This window comes from Calonectris borealis, chromosome 5, assembly GCF_964195595.1.
Source record: "Calonectris borealis chromosome 5, bCalBor7.hap1.2, whole genome shotgun sequence".
Lineage (NCBI taxonomy): Eukaryota > Metazoa > Chordata > Aves > Procellariiformes > Procellariidae > Calonectris > Calonectris borealis.
The window spans coordinates 17,851,518-17,874,539 of record NC_134316.1 but is presented as its reverse complement, the minus strand read 5'-3'; the positions used below and the strand labels follow the sequence as shown (position 1 = coordinate 17,874,539).

Sequence of the window (23,022 nt, the reverse complement as noted above, 5' to 3'; positions counted from 1 at the left end):
TTTTCTGATTTTTTGCTTCTAATTTCCCATACAAGCATGAAAACAAACGCTAGATAGAATAGCCGTTTGACCAAAACAGTGTAAATCCCAGCAAGATAGCCTCTGAGCTAAAAATAATGCTGTTCCATTCAGGCGTTTCAGAGTTGGAATGCTTTTTGTTTTGCTGAGCAACCAGTTATTGATTTCTCTAAATCATGTCATTGCAGAGTCTTCTGGAGCCTTTTTCAAAATTACTAAGCTTTGTAATTCAGAATGCTGTCTTCACTCTGGCCTACCTGGTAGAACTGTGTGGTTTGTGCTACCGAGCCTTCACTAAGGTAACAGTGAGACTATGTCTTCCTTTAGGGACAACTGAAAATAGGACAGACCAAGTCCTACTTCCCTCAAGTAGTATGTTCATGAGTAAAGATGAAATCAGTGTCAAGTTTCAGACATGTCAACAATTTTAATGTAGTTTGGCTAATCAAGTAGCGATCATGATTCAGTGCCTTTTAATAATACTGAGTTTCACATTCACAGTATAGACACAGATAAAGGGAACCTGCTGAAAACATTGCTCAGAAAAGTATTTTGGTGTGATTTCATGACTTGGAAATTTTTTTCTCTTGTAGAGATGATACCTGGTATTCATGCATGACTTAAAATGCCTGTACAGTCATATCTGTGCACAAGTTTAGCCACATACCTTGTGCAGTAAAAACTTAAATAGTGCCTTTTGAGAGCACAGCTGTGAGGGGAGGCAACAGATAGCGAAGTAAAGTGGAAGACTCCAAGTTAGGAGCTTCGCAGCTTAGATCCTGTTTCATTCTGTATTAGGTGTCTCACTTTGGTGTGCATGGCTGTAAGCTGTGTAGAAAAGAGAACTGAAGTTCTCCTTAAGAAGTTTTTAAGATTCCTGGATGAAAGCTGTGGTGTACAAATAACACTCAGTTATTACTCAAGTTCATTTTTGTAGCTATTGGTGAGAAATTGAACAAAATCCACAAAAACCAATCAAACCTTTTACTAAGGCCCTATATGCTCTATTATGTAGATTGTTAAGGTACTGAGCAAAAATGTTGCTTCAGCCACTATGTGCACAGTTTTCCATCCTCAATACGTTTGTCAAAACAGTAATTAATCCTCAGGAAACTTTCTTTCATAAGTAGCTACATGGTTTTCTATATTGATAACGTACAATTGGAACACATGTTGCTTCAGTCTTGAGAAGACTTAAAATATCACTGGACAAACAGTGAAGAAGAAATGATAAAAACAGTGACACTCACAGAAAAGTTGCACCACAAGAAAAACTTTTACTGATTTGAAGCATTAAATAGAAACTAACAGAATGTTTAATTACAGCAAGCAAATACTATCTTTTTTGTCTCATTTGAAAGAGAAGGGTTTATAAAAGAAAAAAAATCCTGAATACAGAAGAGGCTGTCCAGTTTTTGGAAGTAATTTAAGTTAGATCTATAGTTAAGGCTTTGGGCAAGACAAAGTGAGAAAAATGTTAACTTAAAGTCCAACAGTGGGGTTTTTCATTGAAACAAAAAAAGCCCCATTTAAAACTGAAGCAAAGACATTCCTCTTGCATTTGAGGTCTGATAAGACTATTTCATGTATGCCTGCTAAAGCGAATTGTGAAATACAGGAAATGTTTCACTCCCCTCATGCTCTGCAGTTTCGGTTATTTCAAGAAAATTTTATTAAAACCATGGTATTAAAAAACCCCATGCTTTTCTTGCATGCTTCCTGGTTCAATGTTCTATTAATATATTGAGTACTTAATTGCACACAGGAAGCTTGGATTACAGCGCTTGGTAAAATCTCCTCCTTGATTCAGTTTAATGCAACCTGGTGACCCCGAAATGGAATCATTAGTGAATGGTCTCCTGCAATTTATAGCCACAAAATGCTTAGTTTAGTGGAACTCCACACTACATTATCTTTGTTATTTCTGAAAGCTTACCATGGTTTTGCATTAGAAATATCAAATTAATGACTGCTGTTAGAGGAAAAACAAGTCAGTTGTGATGTCTGTGTTTCTCTACAGTGGAAATCACTGTAGCCAAGTAAGAGTGTTGTTTGTGATAGAATACCACAGAGAAGTGAATTCCAGAAGGAATATAATTTGTGAAGATTGAAACTAATCAGATTTAATTACTTGTTTTGCAACTTTTAATGTGCTGGCTGGAACAAAACAACAACTTCCAGCTAAGCTATGGAGGATTCTTGCCTTTTCAAAGACCAAGCCAGTCTGACATAGATTTTGTAGAAGTCAGTGCTGTACGAACACTCCAAATCTTTTGTTATCTCCAACATTTTTCCTAATACCCTGTGGCAGGAATATCTCAGTTTCTCTTGTCTTGGAGCCTGAAGACTCACGCCAATCTGATACTTCCTTGTCTGAGTTTCTGTTCCAAGTCAGCAATTTGATTTTTTTTCAGTGCCTTTGGAAGTCTCAGTTGAGCGTAGCATCTCTTCTGTGGATTGTAATCTTCTTATCTTTAGTTTTCCTTTCAAGTATCTTACGGTCCTAAATGGACAGTTTTTGGCTTTCTTATCTCTTACAGTTGCAGAAGCTTGAACCTAAACTCAGCCTTTTGCTGTCATTCTGTTGACCCTTATTAAATAAATGCAGAATGCCGCTGAATTGTACATGATTTTGCTACTGAATTTTTTTAAAGAATCCTGAAGTGGCCAATCTTCAGTATTTGTAATTACTATAGTAGCAACAGAGATAAAATAAAGAATTTTGCTTTATATTGGCTTACTTGAAGGATAGCATACCACTCCATTAAAGACCAAATGTGCTATTCTTATTATTAAGTTTGGGCCCTGAGATACTGCTAGTAACAAACCTCAGTAGTTTCACGTTCTACACATAGACCTCTGGCAAGTCACCATTTGAAGGTTGCAAGGCATTTTTTTATAGAGATATATGGACATTCTAGAGGGTTAATTTGGCTGAACAGAGCCTAAGGGGTTATATTCTTGACTCTTTGGTACCAGGTTTACACATGTGACTCCCCTGAGCATTATTCTCGTGGAACTAATACCCATTTACAGCTCTGTTGCAGAATATAAAGTTCTTAAAGTATGTATAAACCATGTTTATACATATTTATCACCATCAGAATGATAGGAATATGTAGACTTCGATAGGAGGGGTACTCTGGGCTATTGACTTCAGTGTTGTCACTCCTGATTTACAGTGCAGGAAGCAAGAGGTCAGATGTCAAAAAACATTTTTCTTGATTTTGCTTCATCTCTCTGCACTGTATGTGCTTAACAAACATTAAGAGTTTAGACTGTGAGATAGGAGACTTCTTTGAGAAAGAGGTAGCTCACTGTTGTATTATCCATAGGGCCAAGGAAAGCTGGAATTCATGAAGCCTGTGCTTCCTTCCCGGTGTTCTGACAAAGCAATTTATTATGGCCCAATGATACCCTGTGTAGCATAGGTGTTAGTCTGTAAAATAGCTGAATGCTTTTGAAAGAATTTTACCTCTCCTTTTCCAGTTTGTGCAAGCTACTGTACTGGGTTACTGATAGGAACTTCTGTACAGTGTTCTGGGGGATGTAATTGTCAACTGTCTGAGCATGGCACTGCATTATGTATGTGTCTCAAGACTGTGAAGGCATATGTCAGTGGGAAGGGTCACTCTTGCTGGTAAATTCTAGCAAGTAATCAGGGTCTATTTGCACCTTGAGTATTGTGCACTGTTCTGGTTCCCCATTCCCAATAGAATACAGTAGAATTGGAGAAAGTAACAGTAACAAGAACGATCAAACAATGGGATGAGTTCCACATACAGAGCAACTAAGTTGGGGCTCTTCAGTCTGAAAAAGCAACAACCGATGGGAATATGAGAGAGGTCTGTAAGGTCACAAGTGACCCAGACAGGGATGGATAATTTCATGCCTTTCCAGTACAAGAACAAGAACATATTAAGTTTGTAGGAACCAGTGTCAAAGCAAGTAAAGGGAAATGGTTCTTCAACAGTGTGTGACTCTGTCCTGGTTTCGGCTGGGATAGGGTTAAATATCTTCCTAGTGCTGTGTTTTGGATTTAGTATGAGGAGAAGGTTGATAACACACTGATGTTTTCAGTTGTTGCTAAGTGCCCTCCTAGTCCAAGGACAGCTCCCGTGCCTACTGACTGAGCTAGGTACACAAGATGGGAGGGAACATAATCAGGACAGCCAGCCCAGCTGGCTAATGGGGTATTCCATACCATGTGACGTCATGCTCAGTGTATGAACGGTAGGCGTGATCCAGGAAGGACCAATCGCTACTTGGTTATCGGTCAGTGCGGGTGGTGAGCAATTGCATTGTGCATCACTCATTTTGTATATTCTATCATTATCATTATTATTTTCCTTTTCTCTGTTCTATTAAACTGTCTTTATCTCAACTCACGAGTTTTTCTCACTCTTACCCTTCCGATTCTCTCCCCGTCCCGCTGGGGGTGGGGGGGAGTGAGTGAGCGACTGCGTGGTATTTGGCTGCCTGCCAGGTTAAACCACGACAGTCCTTTTTGGCGCCCAACGTGGGGCTCGAAGGGTTGAGATAACAACACATCTGACCCGAACGGGTTAAAACAAATTTGTTATAAGCATTCATTATATCAGTTTAGTACTCGATGTTCACAATGTTGGTTTATTTGGTCTCAGAGATTTTGGATCTGTTTTTGGAGTTGTGGTATATAGCACCTTACTGGCTGTCTATACTGCTGATTATCAGTTTGTATGTGGGGTTGGTCATCTCTGGGAAATGGATTAAGGTCATTGCTTTGCTATACTGTGTGACCTGGCTTTATGTTATGATAAAATTATTGGTCACGAGCCTGTACTCAGCACTGCCATCATTCCTGTTCTTCGGGAGCTATCTTTTGGAAACTATTAATAATTACACTTCTTACGTCTTCACCTCAGAGGATGAATTTAGGGGGGAGACAGGATGGGACACTTTCTCCCACTTGTTCACCTTCCCCTCCATATCTTCAGAAACTCCTTTTTCTTCTATCCTCTTCATGAAGACGTCCACAATATTCCCTGAGAATTTTGAATATCCTTGGGATGTTCAAACAAGCATGATCATATTGCTATGTCTCCTGAATGTGGTTCAGGCCTTGTTTAGAGTTAAACAACTATTCAGGAATACTGTCCAGAGATCAACCCCAGCAACAGATACGGTGAATACTCAAACCCCCACGACAGGCACTGTAGCTACTTCAACCCGCACGACAACCACTGTGGCTACTCAAACTCTTGCGACAGGCACCGTGGCTACTTCAACCCCCACAACAACCACTAGGGCTACTCAGACCCTGGCAACAGTCACTACAGTTACTCCAACCCCCGCAACAGGCACTGCAGCCACTCAAACCCCGGCAACAGTCACTGCAGTTACTCCAACCAGTGCGACAAGGACTGCAGCCACCCAAACCCCGGCAATAGTCATTACAAGTACTCCAGTCCCCGTGACAGGCACTGCAGCTACCCAAACCCTCGCGACGGGTACTACAGCTGAACCAGAGGACTCTTTGCCAAGTACTGTGGGTGCTAAAAGTTGACATGGGTCCCAGAGGTCAATGGACATAAACGTGGAAGAGAAATCCACTGTTATGGATTATACAGAAAGTTATGAATTATACAGAAACCACACTGAGCTCAGAAATTCCCTGAGCTGAAAACAGTTGGTGGCTAGGAGAGTAGTAGTGGGAATTATACATGCTTGCCTTGTTTTTATTCTTCCTTTTGCATCTGCTTATGGCCTTGTTGGAGATAAGATACTAAGGACATTTGTTCTAGTCTGACCTCTCCTGGGTATTCTTATATTGTATTATTCTTATCAGAGCACCACTCATGCATGTGGCATGTGTGACTTTTGAGTACTTGTCCCCTCAAGTAATGGTTTCATAATACAGCTGAACTGATCCAGTGTTTGCCACTCCCATAAGAGAATGATTTTTTTTTTTTTTGTAATTGATTTTGGAGTGTTAGCTTCCTGTGAGTTTAGCTGCCTAGACTGCAACAATGTAGTCAGACCACTGCAGTTTGGGGCCCGTTCCATCAGTTAAATGTGTTATCTGTCTGCACACTCCATGTAATTGAAGATCAAACTAGGAACTTGAAGTAAGGTCTCTTGATTCATAGGCTGGCATCATAACGTCCATGAAAGACTCACCATTCTGTTGTTTTGTCACCTTCTCCCAAATCTGGGGCTGATATTTAAAATCTGTTTTCATTAAAAGGTATGTGGGTGCTGTGGGAGCTTGCTGGTTTTGGCTGGGACAGAGTTAATTTTCTTCACAGCAGCTAGTATGGGACTCTGTTTTGGATTTGTGCTGAAAACAGGGTTGATAACACAGGGATGTTTTAGTTACTGCTGAGCAGCGCTTACACAGAGTCAAGGCCTTTTCTGCTTCTCACCCCACCCCACCAGCGAGTAGGCTGAGGGTGCACAAGAAGTTGGGAGGGGACACAGCTGGGACAGCTGACCCCAACTGACCAAAGGGTTATCCTATACCATATGATGTCATGCTCAGCAATAAAAGTAGGGGGAAGGTTGGCTGCGGGGCCGCTGCTTGGGGATTAGCTGGGCATCGGTCAGTTGGTGGTGAGCAATTGTATTCATGTGCATCACTTGTCTTTCTTAGGTTTTATTTCTCTCTCTTTGTTATTTTCCTTTTCATTACAATTTATTACAATTTTTATTATTATTATTATTCTAATTTATTTCAATTATTAAACTGTTCTTATCTCAATCCATGAGTTTTCTCACTTTTATCTTTCCAATTCTCTTCCCCTCAACCTGCTGCAGGGGGGAGTGAGCGAGTGGCTGTGTGGTGCTTAGTTGCTGGCTGGGGTTAAACCACGACAGGGAGGTACGCAATGTTGCTGTAAGCTTTGTTTTGCAGTATGCTACGCAGATACAATGTGGTGACATCAGCTTTCTGAGGAGGAGCGCTGGTGACTGGCTTCTTGGTTTGCTGCAACCAAAGCTCACTCCCACTTCCAGCTATTCACCTCCTCTAACTCCATCCCTTTTAGCTGCACTTGCTACTGTGTGTAGCAGGAGGTGGCCTTCAAACTAACCCTCACTAACTAAACCTTACAAGACTTCTCTGAGGAAGAGGCAAACATTATTATCTCATTTTACAGACATCACAAAGGAACTGAGGCCCTAATTGAGTAAAAAGTTCCACACATTTAACTTAAATGAGCAGGCAAGTGCATAAGATTTACAAGACGGAAGATACTAGGCTTTAAATCTTAAGCAGACTTCGGATATGCTTTCTTTATTAGACAACACTATTTCATCTCTCATGGTCATTTGAAAGAGAGCTCAGTGTAAGTCTTCCTGCTGATCAAAATTCTTGAGTTGCTGTGATCAGTAGCAGGTTATAGATTTGTTCCACATTTTTATCTTATCGTCTAAAGTCAGAGAATGTCAAAGTAAGATGTATAACAGGCTCATCCTATCTCTTGTACCTCCTTGCTGTCTCAGCTCTACAACTCTGTTCTTAGGCTTTTGTGTTCTTATCTCCATTGGCTGATTTTCCCCTATGTTTTAAAATGTTTATGTTGTAGCAGCCATAGCCAAGATGGTTTTTATTGTGTAAGTGGAAAAGTACTGCTAGTCTAATGAATGAAAATAGATGTCCAAGCTGCCTTAGTGCAGGCCCCCTTTTTTTAAGGGCAATGACAACTGAAAAAAGTATGGTGAAATGTAGACCATTTCTGGCAGGTTTATTGAAAGAATAATGCTAAATACTATTGCCAGTTTTGTTCTTCTCTGTCAATCCTTACTGCTTTCCCCTTATCCCTTTATATGGAACTACTTAGTGAAAGCTATGCTGCATGCCTGGGCTTTATAACTCTTTTATAAAATCTATCTATATTTCATGTGTGAAATATTGAAATCTTGGATATAGTGCCTGATACAACGTCAAAGGAGAATCACCCTCATTGATGTCTGTTCAATCAAGTCTGTAGAATTACATAAATGATGAATCATGTTTGCTTTTTTGTAAGACAGGAAACCAGTACACTTTTGTAACTTTTTTATTCTCAAACTTAGATAAAAAATATCTTTATGGTTTACTAGTGGGTGTCAGTGAATTTCAGGACATTCATAATTCTGTGTTTTTCTGTTGTAGGAAAGGGACAAATTCTACTTGACGCGGAGTGTCATATTGGAGTTACTGCAGGCACTCAAGTTAAAGTCACCCTTACCAGACATGAATTTGCTGCTGTTGGTGCAGGTACAGGAGATTCTTATGTAATTCTCATACTGATCCTGTCTCGGCTCAGATTTGGGGGGTGGAGCACGGGGGGGGGGGGAAGCAAGTCCAACATGGTTGCAGAAAGTGCCAGCAATGTCAGGGAAGCAAGAATTTTTTGAATCAAAATCCAGTTACAGTTATACATTTGTAGGTGCATACATTTAGACTCCCACACTAAAATTTAAGAAACTAAATTGGGATTCCACGTTTGTCAGGATGATAATGACCTCTGCATCATTGCTGATGTATTGAGGATCATAGATTATATCTCGAGTTGGAAGGGACCCATAAGGATTGCGTCCATTGAGCTTCATACCATGTCCCAATGGGGCAGCTGCCCCAGCTGCTGCCTTGTCTTCATATCATAGCCCCACCAGTGAGCAGTTTGTGTGGGAAGGGCTGCTAGTTGATCATGGGCCAGAACTCAGTTTCTGTCTATTCAGGCAGGCAGTAAGCTGTCTCCAGTCCCTGAAGGCCGTTCTCTTTTAACATGGAATTTTTCAGCAAAGAATACATAGACAATATTTCTGTTCCTTTCATTTTGTGGATTGATGAGGTAAGAGTTAAGCTAGCTTTTTCATAGGAAAATCTGAGGAAGTAGGATACAAACTTGTGAAAAATTTTTCTGCCTCCAAAATGCCAAATGTGGCGCTGTTTGGCACCAAAAGCCTGTCACGCAAAAACAATTTACTGAAGTCCATCAATTTTAATCACAGGTAGTGGGCTGTCATTGTTTACAATGAGCTAACCATTATATGTGTTTAGTAACTTTAAATGATAGGGGACCAGCATAACAGCACTCCATAAGGTTCAAGCAAGATGTTCGTTATGTAGATCGTTCCTAATGCTCCAAGCATCACAGCTCCATTCGCTCTTTCCCCTCCCATTATGGGGTCAAAGCTTCATACATCTTACTATGGGCTCATTTTCTTTTGAGTACTGGTACATTACTCATAATAAATAAGTGGTTGCCAGTTGACAGAGAAATAATACTGACAAGTGAAATTATATAGCAGTTAGGATAACTCTGAAAACAATTATTATGCGATCAGTGTTAGGGGAAGAAGTTGAGGTGGGGAAGAATAACACTTGGGATTTTTTCTTTCGATGGCAAAGTGTTATTTTTTTTAATCCATTTTAATTTAAAAAGCAGAAATTTGCCTCCTTTTTTTTTTTTTTAAGCCCAGACTTCTTTTTTTGGTCCCAGCCAAGACCATCAAATAACTTAACAACCACCAACCTCTTTCTGTCTTACGGGTGCAGTGACACAGCTTGATACCATGTGCATTTTGTGTTTGTTGGCTTGAACTGACTTTTCCTGTATTACAGAATAAAGCAATTTTTCTGCATTGCTCCATTATATAGCTCAGTCCTATGGCTACCCCAAAGGGTGACAATCCCACAGTCTAGTCAATCCTGATTTCCTCATTTGAGAATGCAAACGTGCCACGTCAGTTTTGGCAGTGGGATTTAACTGGTAAACACTTGTCCTTCACATTGAGTCAATTGCCTGATAGACACAGTAAGCAAAACTCTCTCTTACATTATCTTTATCTTATAAAGATAAAATGATAATTGCCTGGGTTTTCCTCCTAGCACTGTTCCCATATGCTGTATTCACTTTGGGATTTATTCATACCTTACACAACAGCACCTAATGTGGATATAAATGTCTTTTATGATGTCTCTCTTTCAGTGGCTGATGAAGTGATTCATATTTCCTGCTATCCAAAGCAGCCAGCTTCTGTTTTTATGCAGTCAATGGTAAAGAATAGGGGTTGTATTCAGACCATCTGCCATAGATGTCTACTGGAGGCATGATGACTACTTCTCCCATTGATTGTGCAAATTGGCAGCCCTCGGTAGTATGTGGTCTGAATCATTCAACAGCCTCTTGAATTTAAGTACCATAGTAACCACTAAGCCCATCTTAAGCACCGTTGTAATTTGAGAAATCTACTAGTAAAAACACATATCTGATTATTTTAATTTTTTTTAATGTCATTAATAGAAGGAAGGGATTGGTTCACCTCTTTACCACACAAAGCCACTACAATATTAATTCAAATTGTATGGTTTTGAATCCATAAAGCTGTGGCAGGGTTAACACAGCACCAAACGGAAATGGTTTTAATTTCCAGGACAGTCATGTCCCCATGGACATGTTAGCCTGTATACAAGATTCTATACAGACAGTGCACACAGAATACAGAGATTCAGTCAAAATGTTCGAGATAACAAAGGAGCTAGGAGCACTTTAATTTAATGATAGATCAGTCGTGGGCTGACTTAACAAAGGGATTCCTAAGAATGTACATTTGACACCCACATTCATCCAGATTACATGGTGCCATCAGTGTCACTGGTGACATCAGTGCTAATATGAGAGTTAACTTTATCCCACTTTACAAAGAATGAGAATTTTAACCAGATCACCCCAATCATTGCATAGGTGTCCTGGATGATAAAGGGTATGGAAAGTCTGTCTCCTTGATTTGTTCTAGCAAATGAAAGCCATCATGTACATGCTGCTGTTCCATGGGTTTCCATAGGAATTGCTTCTTCACCCAGCATTTTGTTTCCCAGTACTTTTCTCCGCTCACATTTCACCAGCACACATCTTCAGGATTTCCATTGACTTCAAATTATATTAGTGTCTCATTAGGATTTGCTTGTTCAGTCAGGCTTGAAGGTTCAGTGTATCTATCTAATCTGTTTTGTTTAGGTGACTCCTATTTTGCGCCGGACCTTCAGATAATGTAAATCAATGTATATCTAGTGGTTCCAGTTTATGTGTCTGTGAAGATCTGGTCTATTAATTACGGAATGGAAGGATTTAAAGTTACATATAATACATTTATAAGAATATATATTTTAAAAACTCTGATTATGAATGGCAGTATAATATAGGTAGATTATGGTAATTCACTACATCAGCAGACGTTCTCATTTAGACATTATTCTGCAGCTGTATCTCAGCAGACAATGCTAGTAAGAGGCATGGAGATTACTTGCCCATTTCTCATCTTTTTGCAGTGTGGAGGTATTTTCCTTTCCTTTTTTCTTTACATGTGGCTGGCCTTAAATTTCCTGCCAGTGACATCTTAATGTGTTATAGTATTCGTAGAGGGAGACAACATAAATGACGGTGAATTGGACTGGAAATGTAAAAAATTTTTCATTTTGAGTTCGGTTTCCTTATCCTCTTTTGACTGCATTGCAACTTTAGGAAGGATCCTTGGAACTGGCAGTCTGATGATGAGAAAGATAAGCTAAACAAGGCCTAATTATTCATTAGAAACAGAATGGAGTTTGTCACCTGTTTTTCACATATAAATTAATATCTGTTATTTAACCCAAACTCCTTTGTGCAAAAGATGTAGAAAGCTTTCAGGAGGCCAGTAGAGGTTGCTTTGGGTGCTGCTTTTTATTATTGTTCTTAAAAGAAGATGTTGTCTGAAATAAATGACATTTGTCTTTGGCAAGAGGTTTTTTTTGACTTATATGGTGAGTGCTGTACAATGTACGTAGCAGTGCACTGAACTCACTGTTGGATGCTAAATCTACTCAGCCAGATTCTACAGTGAATTATGGTCCTTTTTTGCAGCTCATGTAGTACAAGGGAACCCTAATCTACACGCAAATGTTTGACTGAGAAATCCTTCACACAGGAAAACAACATACCTGTTGTCCAGCGGACCCAGCGTCAGCATTGCTCTTTCTGAGAGAGGGTGCATTAGGAGAAAATCTGTCCTCTAGTTGCCTAAGTCCATTAATGGTCCTTCTTTTAAAAGAGAAGTGGAGTGTCATGGTTGCTGTTTGAACTAAGACTCAACTGTCTTTACTGGATTGATACAGCTCATAACCCTAAGGCTTTCTTTTGCTTCCCATGTAATTATTGGAGCTATGGTATAGAAGAGCACCAGGCCATCTCGCAACTGAAATATGAGTTAGATTCCTGTTTTATTTCCATTTGGCTTATTCTGGTGTAAAATAAGTTCCAACCAGAAGAAGAGTCTACTGGAGCCAGGCCTATGTCTGAGGATACCTAATTAGATTATTAATCTAAACTCAGATATGTCTTCCTGGTATTTATCCCAAAGAACAGATTCTTCGTCAAGACATAGGTTGAGTAGTTTCCAAGTCTTGGTAGGCAGTCTGAGTTCAGATTAAATCTGTCACTGAAAGGTAAATCTCGTGGAAGTGTAAGAGTAAATTCTAGGTCTGTAAAGGATATTTGGAAATATTTTCAAGAAGACCGGTAAGTCATTGAGAGTACTGCTAACACACACGCATCAGACAATTATAAAACATATTGTGTAGTCAATACCTGTCTCAATTTGTGAAGATACCATGGTATTCTTTTTCAAGAAAGAAAATTAAGGCTTAGACCTTAGTTTCACAGTTCTTTTCTGTCTGCTTTTTCTTAGAAAGTTACATTGCATCCCTATGGACAGAAATTGCTCAAGTGCAAATACAGTATTAGGACAACAAGTTTTAGGAACAAGCAAATCATCTGCAGGGTGTTCAATGCATTATTGGAGCTTATAATAATTAAATAACAGTATTAGCAGGTCTAATGTACGAATGGTGTGGACATCAGAGATTTTGGGTCAAGGAATTTGGAAATAAAAAGAAGCAAAAAAAAAAAGCAAGGAAAATAAAAGCATAACAAAAGCAATTAGAGATATTCTGCTATAACAGAATGATACTGACCTTCTCTCTGAAACAGCTTGTATTTTTGTAGTATTGTGGCCTGTATTATGCAGAAGTTATACCCCACCATACTAGTATGTTCTCAACTTTAAAATTTTTCATATAATTCATCATTGTACAACTTCAGTGAAAATGTTGTAATATCACAGTGAAGAACGTGGCATGCAGCCTTATCATCCTCTGTCATGATTTACTCTGTAAAGAAAGAGGAACATTTAATGTATGCAAGGAATAACAAAGATATATTTTTTGCTCATAAAGAAAGTCTGATTTATTATATAATATTGTTCAAATTGCTCCTGCACAAATATATATGTGTTAATTAAGCACATTAAAGTCAGATTTTTTTTCATTAAAATTAGCTCATTTATAATGGTGAGTTAACTAGGTTGTTTATAAAGAGAGTGAGCTCTAAAGGCAAATTACCATGAATAAAAGGAAGAAGAGATCCGAACTGATTTTAATAAAGTCATGAATAACTTATTAGTCTTCATTATTTCAGGTTCCTCGAAATATAATTAAAAAATAACTTGTCTTTAATTTCTTCTTAGTTTGTTTGTGCAGATGCTGGAACAAAACTAGCTGAGTCAACAATCTTGCATAAACAGATGATTGCCTCTATGCCTGGAGTAAGTACTGAATCAAACTCCATCTTTTAGTTTTTAAAAATGTAAAATGTATCTTATTCAGCCTGTTTTGCTTCATTTTAATGTTCTTTCCTTTTAATTTCTCTTTTGGTTGGCAAGGTGTATTGCAGGCAGAGGTTGAGATGCTTCTTCCTTTTTATTAATGTTGGAAAAGTTCTGAACTTGATGTTGCTTCCCTTACTTTCACTGATAGTTTTTAGTCATGTAACTGACTTTAGCTGGAGCCTGTGCTCAAGAAGACAACATGTGGGGAACAGACCAGCTGAATGCCTCAAAAAATGTAGCAGGGAGGAAAGCTACAAACCATTGCCTCCATTCTCACAAAAGATTATCTGGTTAAAGAAGGGAGTTAATGGTATTTTTCTGGTAATGTAGGCATTCATCTACATCCTGCTGATGAGTGTAGCTAAATTACCAGTACTCATAATTGCCTAGGTGCTGAATGTGCACCTGGTGAATATGTGAGGAAGTAGCATAATTGAATGTCTTGACTTGTTCCATTACACATGTGACTGAGTACCCGAACAGATGGATGAGAGTTAGCCCAGGTCTGCTTCACAAGCTGAGGAAAACTCGTTTCCCTATATATGCGTGTCTGTCAGCTTTAGGGGTGACCTAGTAGGATCTTTCCCATATATCTTCTGAAGTGTGTGATTTTTTTAATGCAAATCTTTAATAACATCTTTCCTCCCCACAGAATATTTTAATTTATACTTGCTTTAAATAGATAGACTAGCATTGGTGTTACAAGGTATGATAGGAAAGCAATCATTTCAGAAGAAATCATAGAGAATCAGGCTGCCGGGTGCTTGAATGAAACAGAATAGATGGTTGGAGAGAAGTCTTTTGCTACTGAGCATTATTTTCAGAGGTCTGAGCATTTTATAGTTCTTTTTTATAATTTAGATTTATAATTCTATTATTCAGTATTTTAGAACCCATGTGGAATCCTTAGTCCACATAAACTGGATGGAGGATATGCTGACAGGGCTGCCAGTGACCTTGTTTTACTGTTTGTTATTCTGTCAAGGGAACTGACAGGCATAGCATTTGAAAAGCCAGAAGGTGATATAGTTCAACAATATGTAGATTGATATTAACATACAAAAATGAGAAGCACCCAGGACAGTTGCTTAAAAATAGAATGCTAGCAGTTTTTCAGATTTCAGCCACTAAAACTCAATTATGGCTTAATAATTTTGTGATCAAAACTCAATCTGGTTCATTTGTATACTCAGATAGGGTAATTGGCTTCTGTGCTTCAAAGTGTAGGTAGTTAAATAGAGGTCAAAGAAGAGTAGTTTTCCCCTGTAAACTTTAGTGCAATGTTTTCCCCGAGGATGTGGCTTTGAATACACTAGTTTTTGGCGACTTCAAAAAGATACCTAATTTGATAATTTCATCATTTAGCCTCAAAAGTTAAACATTGCTTTTACTTGGCCCGTAAGAATGAGGCATTCATAGTTCCCCTTGAATTCAGCTAGCATTATCTTCACCTCAGTCTATTAACATGTAAACTGAAGTTTATATGATACCTAGTGGGTCAGTCGTATCACCTTCTGAAACCTTCTCTCCAGGGTTCTCTGGTCTGTTTGAAGCCTTTATTTAATCTGACAGCTTTGTTCTGTCGACTGCTTTGCATACCTTGGTGCACGTCTTGTACTAGCCGAAGGCCAGATTTGCATTTCTCACTGTGTTCCTGGAAAAGGATTATGAAAATTTGTACTGTGGGAATACAACAAGCATCACATTGAGTCCTTTTGTTTTTCCTTTGAGGTCGTTCTTGCTCTGGCACAGATCGCTTCTCAGTGCTTACACCTTTATGGTCAAACTGGAGCAGTTCATGAAGGATTTCATTTATCCCTTATAGTCCTTGTCTCCCGTTTTGAAAATTGCAAGGGCCTTGCAATGGCTTAAGGGCCATCAGAATTCTGTAATTTGAATGATTTTGCCTTAGGAATATCACAGAAACATTTGTTAGTTTAAAAAAAAAAGAAAGAAAAAGTAATACTTAAATTTCAGTGATGTTCGTTTTAGTGATGTTTACACGTAAAATACCTGAAACCAGTCATTTAAACTGTTTTTGCGTCATAATTAATGTGAACATAAGGGCATCTGTACCTGTGACTGAATTTTGTTTTGTGGGATTGTAGCTGATTGTTTCCACTTGCAGAAATGCTCAGCTGCTTGAAGAACTGAGTTGTTAAACTCTCATCAACTTTTTAAGACTTTGATTCTGGACCACTGTAAAGTTCAGGATGACATGACAAGGATATTCTTGAAAGTTTCATCAGTTAATCTTTTATTGCTGTCACAGATAAGACTATTTTTTGATGCATGAGGAAGCTACAGTGACTGGGCTATGTTTTTATACTATCATCAGATAAGAGGGCATATTACAGTGAGAAGAAACATCAAAGGATACCTATTCCTAATTAAAGTAATTTAACTAAAAACTAAAATAAAGAATTTGAGACAGACAAATTGTGTTCTGGTGAACAAGAAACAAAGACAAAAACAGGAACATATTCAAAACCTGGTATTTAAATTTGTTTCTTTTATGTTCTAGTGTGGAACAGCAGCAATGGAATGCATGAGGCAGTATGTTGGGGAAGTGCTGGATTTCATTGCAGATATGCATACCTTAACAAAATTAAAGGTTGGTTCTGGGCATGCATTGATCTAAAGTGTAGGTGCTTTTTTAACAAAAATATGTTTTCTGTAATGAACCTGCCTGGGAGAAACATTGGAAGTCTTTGAGGTTTTTTCTTTCTTTTTTAAAAAATGTTAGTACTGTTATAGATTAGACACTTCTGAGGGATCAGTAAAAAGTATCTTATGCAGTGTTGAAATGGAGGCTGATTCAACACAATAAAATCAGGCTTGATTTTTCTGAAATGTTGATGATAAGCTAATGTCATACCAAAATCACTGGGAGAAGTAGTTGTGTTTAATATATGGAAACATAAAACTCCTGGCCTGTACAACTAATTACACTCTTCTGGAGGAATCCTCTCTCTTACATACACAAACAGACACTTAAGTTAATTGAAAGTTCAGAGGTTATTACAATGCAGTAATTGACCTAAAAAAAAAAAAAGGGTCCTTTTTCTTACAGATGCTGTTGTTTTCATTGTCAGGTTATACTCTGCTGAGGTGGGAAAAACTGAGTAGTTCTTACCTCTGTAGTCCAAACTGCTTTTTGGTTTCTGTACATTAGTTTGATGCCAAATTGTAAGAGGAGTGATAGGAAAATACTTCTGTCAACATAAAATATTTTATTTAGGAATGAATTTCCTGAAAACATCCTAGTAATAATTACCTGGTCAAAACCTAGAATTTCTGTTTCATGGGGGAAGCCAGTATCTATTAAATTTCCTACAAAATGGAAATTCTTTAAGATGTTTTAGAAAAGAACTAGGCTAAGTAACATTGCTGCTGTATAATAGGAAATGATAAAGTGTAGCTGTTTTAATTGCTAGCTAAGTAGTATCTATTGTTAATAGCTTACATAAAGAATTAATGTAATATTTCAGCTAATATATCACTAATAGTCAGTCATAATGCTGTGGAGGGGGCAATATTTATGCTATTTAGCATAACACTATCCCATTAGGTAGTTTTATTGTACCATCTGAAGCTGAGTACTGAGTGAGTACTGAGCTGGAGGTGAAACTTTGGTGGTTAAAATCCTCCTTTTTGTGGAGGGAAAACACCTGTCTTATAGTGGAACCATCTGTCACTTCTCAATGCCAGGCAAAGTTAGAGCGTAGTCTTTTGAGCTACATACTGGTACCCTGCACAAGGCTTGATTTCCTTCAGCACATAAAATGGAGGCAGAGGTGTGACTGGGCCCTGATGCTTCTAACTTCTGCGAAGCTGGCAAGACGAATGGTGTGGGAGTGCAGCAGAGGCACCGTTACAGCTACGGAGGAGAGTCTGTGCTGTCAAAGATGCAGCCAATTCTGAAATCTGGCAGTAGAGTTTTAGTCCTTGTACACCAGCAACTCGGTGATCCAACAGAAGTTTGTCAATTGAAAGAAGTAATTTCATCACTGGGCACAGTCAATTAGCTGCCAAGCTGCTTTTATGTGATCTAAAGCTCAGCTGACAGATACAGAAAAACAGTGCTGTCCTGTTCTGGCTAGTACGAATCATATTGCCATCACTTACATGCCTGGGCTTTGGCGCACGTGGTCTTCTAAGGAAGTTCTTTTACCAAGCTCTTGCATTTGTTTCTAACCTCAAGAGCTACTGTGCTTCTATAACACAGAGTGCATCTGCTAATAAAGGGTGTTGATGGTCTGTTTTCCTGCTAAATCAGTATAGTGTTTCCCTGAAAGGGCCCCTCTACTACTGCACCAGTCCTCTGCTGAAAGTTACTGGAAGTGCGCTGGAGTGTTTCATGTCACAAGTTCATGCAAGCATTCTGTGGCAGGCAAGATAAAATAAATGATAACCTATAGTGGATTTTGATACTGGAGTTTGTTTATGAAGCAACGAGATGAGAACTTTTACCCTACTAGTTTCTCGCACACTCACTTGCTCACTGTCCCCCTGCCCCCTCCATCCCACCTCATGCTCCAGAGGGGACACTGTATTGCAAGTTAATAATACTTACCACAAAGGAAGAAGAATCCCAACTAAACTGAAACTCATGTCTCTTGAAACTCACAGTAAGCTTGTTTTACTGGACAAAATATCCCTTTTGTTAAGTTCTTACCCTGTTGGCCATATGCCTTGAATCCGATTGAGTTTTAAAAAAATACTCTAATAAGGGAAGCAGTCTTTTGGGCTGGAGTAGAAATTTACTTCAAAGCACAAACTGATTAATCATTTTCAGCTAAATTGGATTGCCTTCCCACTCTATAAAGTTATTCACCCATTTCTCTTACAATTCAGAACTGCTTTCAGAATAGGTAGGCAAATGAGTCATAAATGAGGGAGAGATACACCTGGCTTGCCAGTTCTACAGAAAACAATGAACTTATCTGAAACCAGGAAAATTTATTTATAAATACTTGCAGGTATCCTCCCTCCTGTGTGAAATGTTTCTGTAAAAAGCTCTCTGCCATTTGCACTTTTTCCTTCTGCCCCTTCTCCCTTGAACTGTAGTCTGATTTTTAGAAATGCTCTTACAATGCTTAAGATGATAATTTCTTATGCTCAGTAGGACTATTCATTAAATTTTTATACACGGATATAGGTAGGACATGAACTAAAACTTTACCCGGTTCTTCACTTTTAGGTTTTGAAATTAGACAAGAAGCTTCCCAAATGTGTAGTCTGGCCATTTAAAACTAAATCAGAAACAAATGGTCTAAAATTTCATGTTGTTTTGATTTAGCCATGTATTACAGGAATCTGAGAACAAGATTAACGTAATAGGACAGTCAAATATGACCATAATTTTATGTACTGTAAAGAATAAGCTTTGGTTGTCTTTGGAAAATCAAAAGGCAGTTCTTATTTAATCAGACCAGATAAACTTACTCTGTGGTTCCAACATAGTTGGGAAAATATTTGTAAGCATTTCTAAGTTTACAAATAGTCAGAACTTTAACAAATTCACAACATCTAGATTCAAATTCTTGTAAGCTCATTTAATATATTTACTTGTGTTGCTTGGTATTTATTAACAGAAGTGTTCGTTCCTAGGAAGTGAGTCCTAAGATTATCCAGTTGTACAATTTCTTACTGTGAGTACGTATTATCAACAGCATCTGGACTACCAAACTAACACAAAGAATACTGTATGATTTATATGGCCAGTACCAATCCCACCAGCAAAAGTTTAATCTTGGCTTTCAAATTTTGAAATTTCTACTCTCTGTAGAAATTCAGTGAACAGAAATAGTTAAAGTTGTTTATTCATTTTCAATGTCTTATTTTGCGTGTCTGAGAATAGTTTCTTTGAAAGAGGTTAATTATTTTCAGTCCTGTGTATTAGCAAGTACTGCATTATAAAAAAGGTATAAATATTAATTCTCAAGATAATCACATTCCAGTTTATTGTTTCTGTTCAGTTCATTATCTTTTTTTTCCCTTTGCAATAACATTTTAATTTGTAAAGCTCAGCAAGGTTTTATTTAGAAAATTCCACCATTTTTGAAGAAAATTCCACCATTTTGAAGAATGTATGTGCCTCCATACCTGTCTATCTTTTTACCTGGCTCTATAACAAAGTCATTAGATATTTATGCTGGTACATTATTTTTTTTTTCTCTTGAAAGAGACTTCAAATAAGTGATTTTTGAGAGTGTAAATTGCAGGGGTCAGATACTTATCTGTTACAAAATATTACTAGTCCACTGATTTTTATCCTGTTATAATAATTTAATAACTGATGACCTGAATTTTCTTGTGCAAAGCATATGGCTCTCCTTTAAGCAAGCAAATGCACTCAGCATGTGTTCTGTTACAGAAGGTAATGCAAAGTTAGCTTAATCAGAAATATAGAAGTATCTCAAGAAGCACCAATGAAATATTCCTTAGAGCTGACAAAGCAGGATAATAAATTATCTTTCCAGGCATAAATATTTGCACGTTTCTTGGTAAAAGGTTTAGCCCTGTTATTTCCAGGGCTTAAAGGCATTTGTAGCAGCTGAATAGTGCAACATAGCCATATTGCTGGTGAATGAGTGACAGCCTATTTCTGTATGTGTAAATGGAATATTGCACAGGGAAGGCATTTCCTGCCCAGATGCTATCTTGTTAAATGGTTAGATTCTTTCATCTTCACTTAAGCTGTCTGGATGTGCAACCATTAGTTTGCATTCATCAGCTGTTGAGTTTGCTGATACAAAAGGTGCCTATACAGTTTGCACAATTCATATTTTGTGTGGGCTCTTGAAAATGTGGCCCTCTATGGAAGGATCTGCATCATAAAGCTGTTCCTAACGTAGGGACTGGAGAATTTAAGATCTATTTCTGAGTTTTGTTCTGTAGTTTTGTAGATACAGTTAGAGACCCTGAGAAAGGAATTGAAGGGAAATGAAATATGCGGTTGCTTGGAAGAACTTAGTTCAAGTGAAATATTCTTTTTGGGTAGGAAATCAGATCTTTGCCTTGCAGAGTCACATGAAGACTTGTTCTCAGCCACTGCATGAAGACACATTTGGTGGACATCTGAAAGTTGGTTTAGCTCAGATTGCTGCTATGGAAATCACACGGGGAAACCACAGAGACAACAAAGCTGTGATCCGATATTTGCCTTGGCTTTACCATCCTCCTTCTGCAATGCAACAAGGGTGAGAATGCTTTTGCACAAAAAGGAATACTAAAATGAGTTAGAAATCTTCACAAAATTCTGTGTTTATTGCCAGATTTCATAGATCAGACTCGCAGTAGGGAAAGGCGGCTGTGGGACATTGAAACAACTGGTCTGGTCAGCAGTTCCCTGATTCTTAACTGGGGAATTCATCAATGCAATATTTAAAGTACATGCCAAAGGGACAGTGGCGGTAACTCCATTGGCTTGACTGGTGGTACCCTAGAAATTAACTTGATTCTCGACCTAGATACAGACAGTGAAAAGCACACAGGTACTTGATCAGTCCTAGAATTATAGAAAATATACTGGGAATTACAGAGAATACAATGGGAAATGTCCTTTGAAATTATGGAGTACAAATGAGCAAGAACTGTAAGTGTAAGCCCATTGATATGATGATAAAAATACTAATTTCATCTGGTTAAGTTTAGATGAGAGAAATCCTGCTCTTCAAGACATGTTTTGTATTCCTTTTCACTGTGAGAAATCCTAATCTGCAGTGTTTTATCTTCAAAAAGAAGGGAGATACTGTCCCTTGTCTTACAATGACAACAAACAAAATGTTTTGAGTGTAGACCATTGGACTGTGTTGCAACAAGCCTGTATTCATGTCCCAGCTTTGTCCCAGACTACCTGCGCCAGGATTCTGGGGACTAAGCTGCTTAAGCTCCAGTTCTGTAGATTCATCTGCATGTACTTTCATGTAGAGCATATCTAGTTTTGGAAATATGGAGTTGTTATCTCCTTGTGCTTTAGTTTCTTACATGTAAAAAAAGGACTATGTGTTCTGAGTTGAAGGTAGTGAATTCCTTCAAGGCCCTATAGGTACTTAAGGAATAGTATCGTATCAGAGTCTATTAAAAAAAAATTAATGGAATGCCTCTTTGGTGCTATGAGTCTATGACATCAAATTAGAAATTAAAAACAGTAGTGAGAGTGGCCTAATAAGTAGTGATTTATTGATCAAAAAACCATTTTTTTTCCTGTGCCTGTGAATTCAAATGAGTATGTAATCTGAACTTGGTAGCAGCAAGGGGACAGACAAGATGACACCAGAAAAGTGTTATTCCTTTTTAGATTATATAAGCACATTGCTTTACAATTAGACATTGCACTAGGTGGTGGATGAATACTTAAGTATCATAAAAAAGTATAGTCCCTGCCCTCAAAAGCATGCAGTCCAAATGCCCAAGGAGAGGCTAAGGAGAAGAGAAATTAACTCCACTTTACCGAAGGAGAAGTGGAACAGAGTGGAAGTAAGGCATGGCACCTGCCTGGGAGCTCTCTGTGGAATGAAGAATTTCCTGCCATCGCCCTGTCAGCCATGTGCTGTCCAGGGGAGCTGAGAGGAGCATTTCCACTTGGGCGACTCTTCCCATCTGATGACTTCTGTGTGAAAAATCACTATGTGTGGAACCAGTGAATCTGTGAATGTTTTAGCCTTTTATAGAGACTGTTTCTTAGACCCACCAAATATATTCTGTTGGACTTGTTAATGGTACATCAAGTCCACTAAGTTCTGCGTGGTTCTAGTCTTCCCATAAGCTGTACCAATGATCTGTGCCTCCAGTACACTGGGGCTGCATCTGCCTAGTGTGCATAAGGAGACTCCATATTTTGCGGAAAACCAGAAAACTTAGCAGCATTGTAAAATCCGCTCTTTCTTGACAGGCCCAAAGAGTTCATAGAATGTGTCTCACACATTCGTTTGCTGTCCTGGCTACTTCTGGGGTCTCTGACACACAATGTTGTCTGTCCAAATTCTCCATCATCTTGCATGCCTATTCCACTGGATGCGGGTTCACAAATTGCTGACCACCTTATTGTTATTCTGATTGGGTTTCCAGAGCAATCAAAGGTAAGGGATTCTGTGTTTTAAGTGGAGATGCATTATATATTGGTCTTATTATTGCAAACAATTATTTATTTCTTCCTAAGAAAAAAGGAGGGGTAGAACCTTGCTAAAACCTGGGATCTAGGGAAAGAAATCTCTGTAGTTTTTCTTGCATAGCTGCCTCTTCATGCATAGAAAACTGGTGATGAGATCACTACAATTAAGTTTGAGGTTCAACTATTTCAAGATATCTCAGCACAGGAGCGAAGAAAAA

General features: G+C 38.4%; 1 protein-coding gene across 2 annotated transcripts in view; it reads left to right on the top strand.

Annotated features, from left to right (window-relative positions):
- The window catches only part of UNC79 (unc-79 subunit of NALCN channel complex), a 99,012-nt gene that overhangs the window by 65,729 nt on the left and 10,261 nt on the right, over positions 1 to 23,022 (top strand). For both annotated transcript variants that reach the window (XM_075151189.1, XM_075151188.1), the window contains exons 40-45: positions 207 to 317; positions 8,153 to 8,257; positions 13,546 to 13,623; positions 16,211 to 16,300; positions 20,716 to 20,891; positions 22,586 to 22,772. In XM_075151189.1, the coding sequence (XP_075007290.1) occupies positions 207 to 317; positions 8,153 to 8,257; positions 13,546 to 13,623; positions 16,211 to 16,300; positions 20,716 to 20,891; positions 22,586 to 22,772 (747 nt within the window). The remainder of the gene's footprint in view (positions 1 to 206; positions 318 to 8,152; positions 8,258 to 13,545; positions 13,624 to 16,210; positions 16,301 to 20,715; positions 20,892 to 22,585; positions 22,773 to 23,022) is intronic.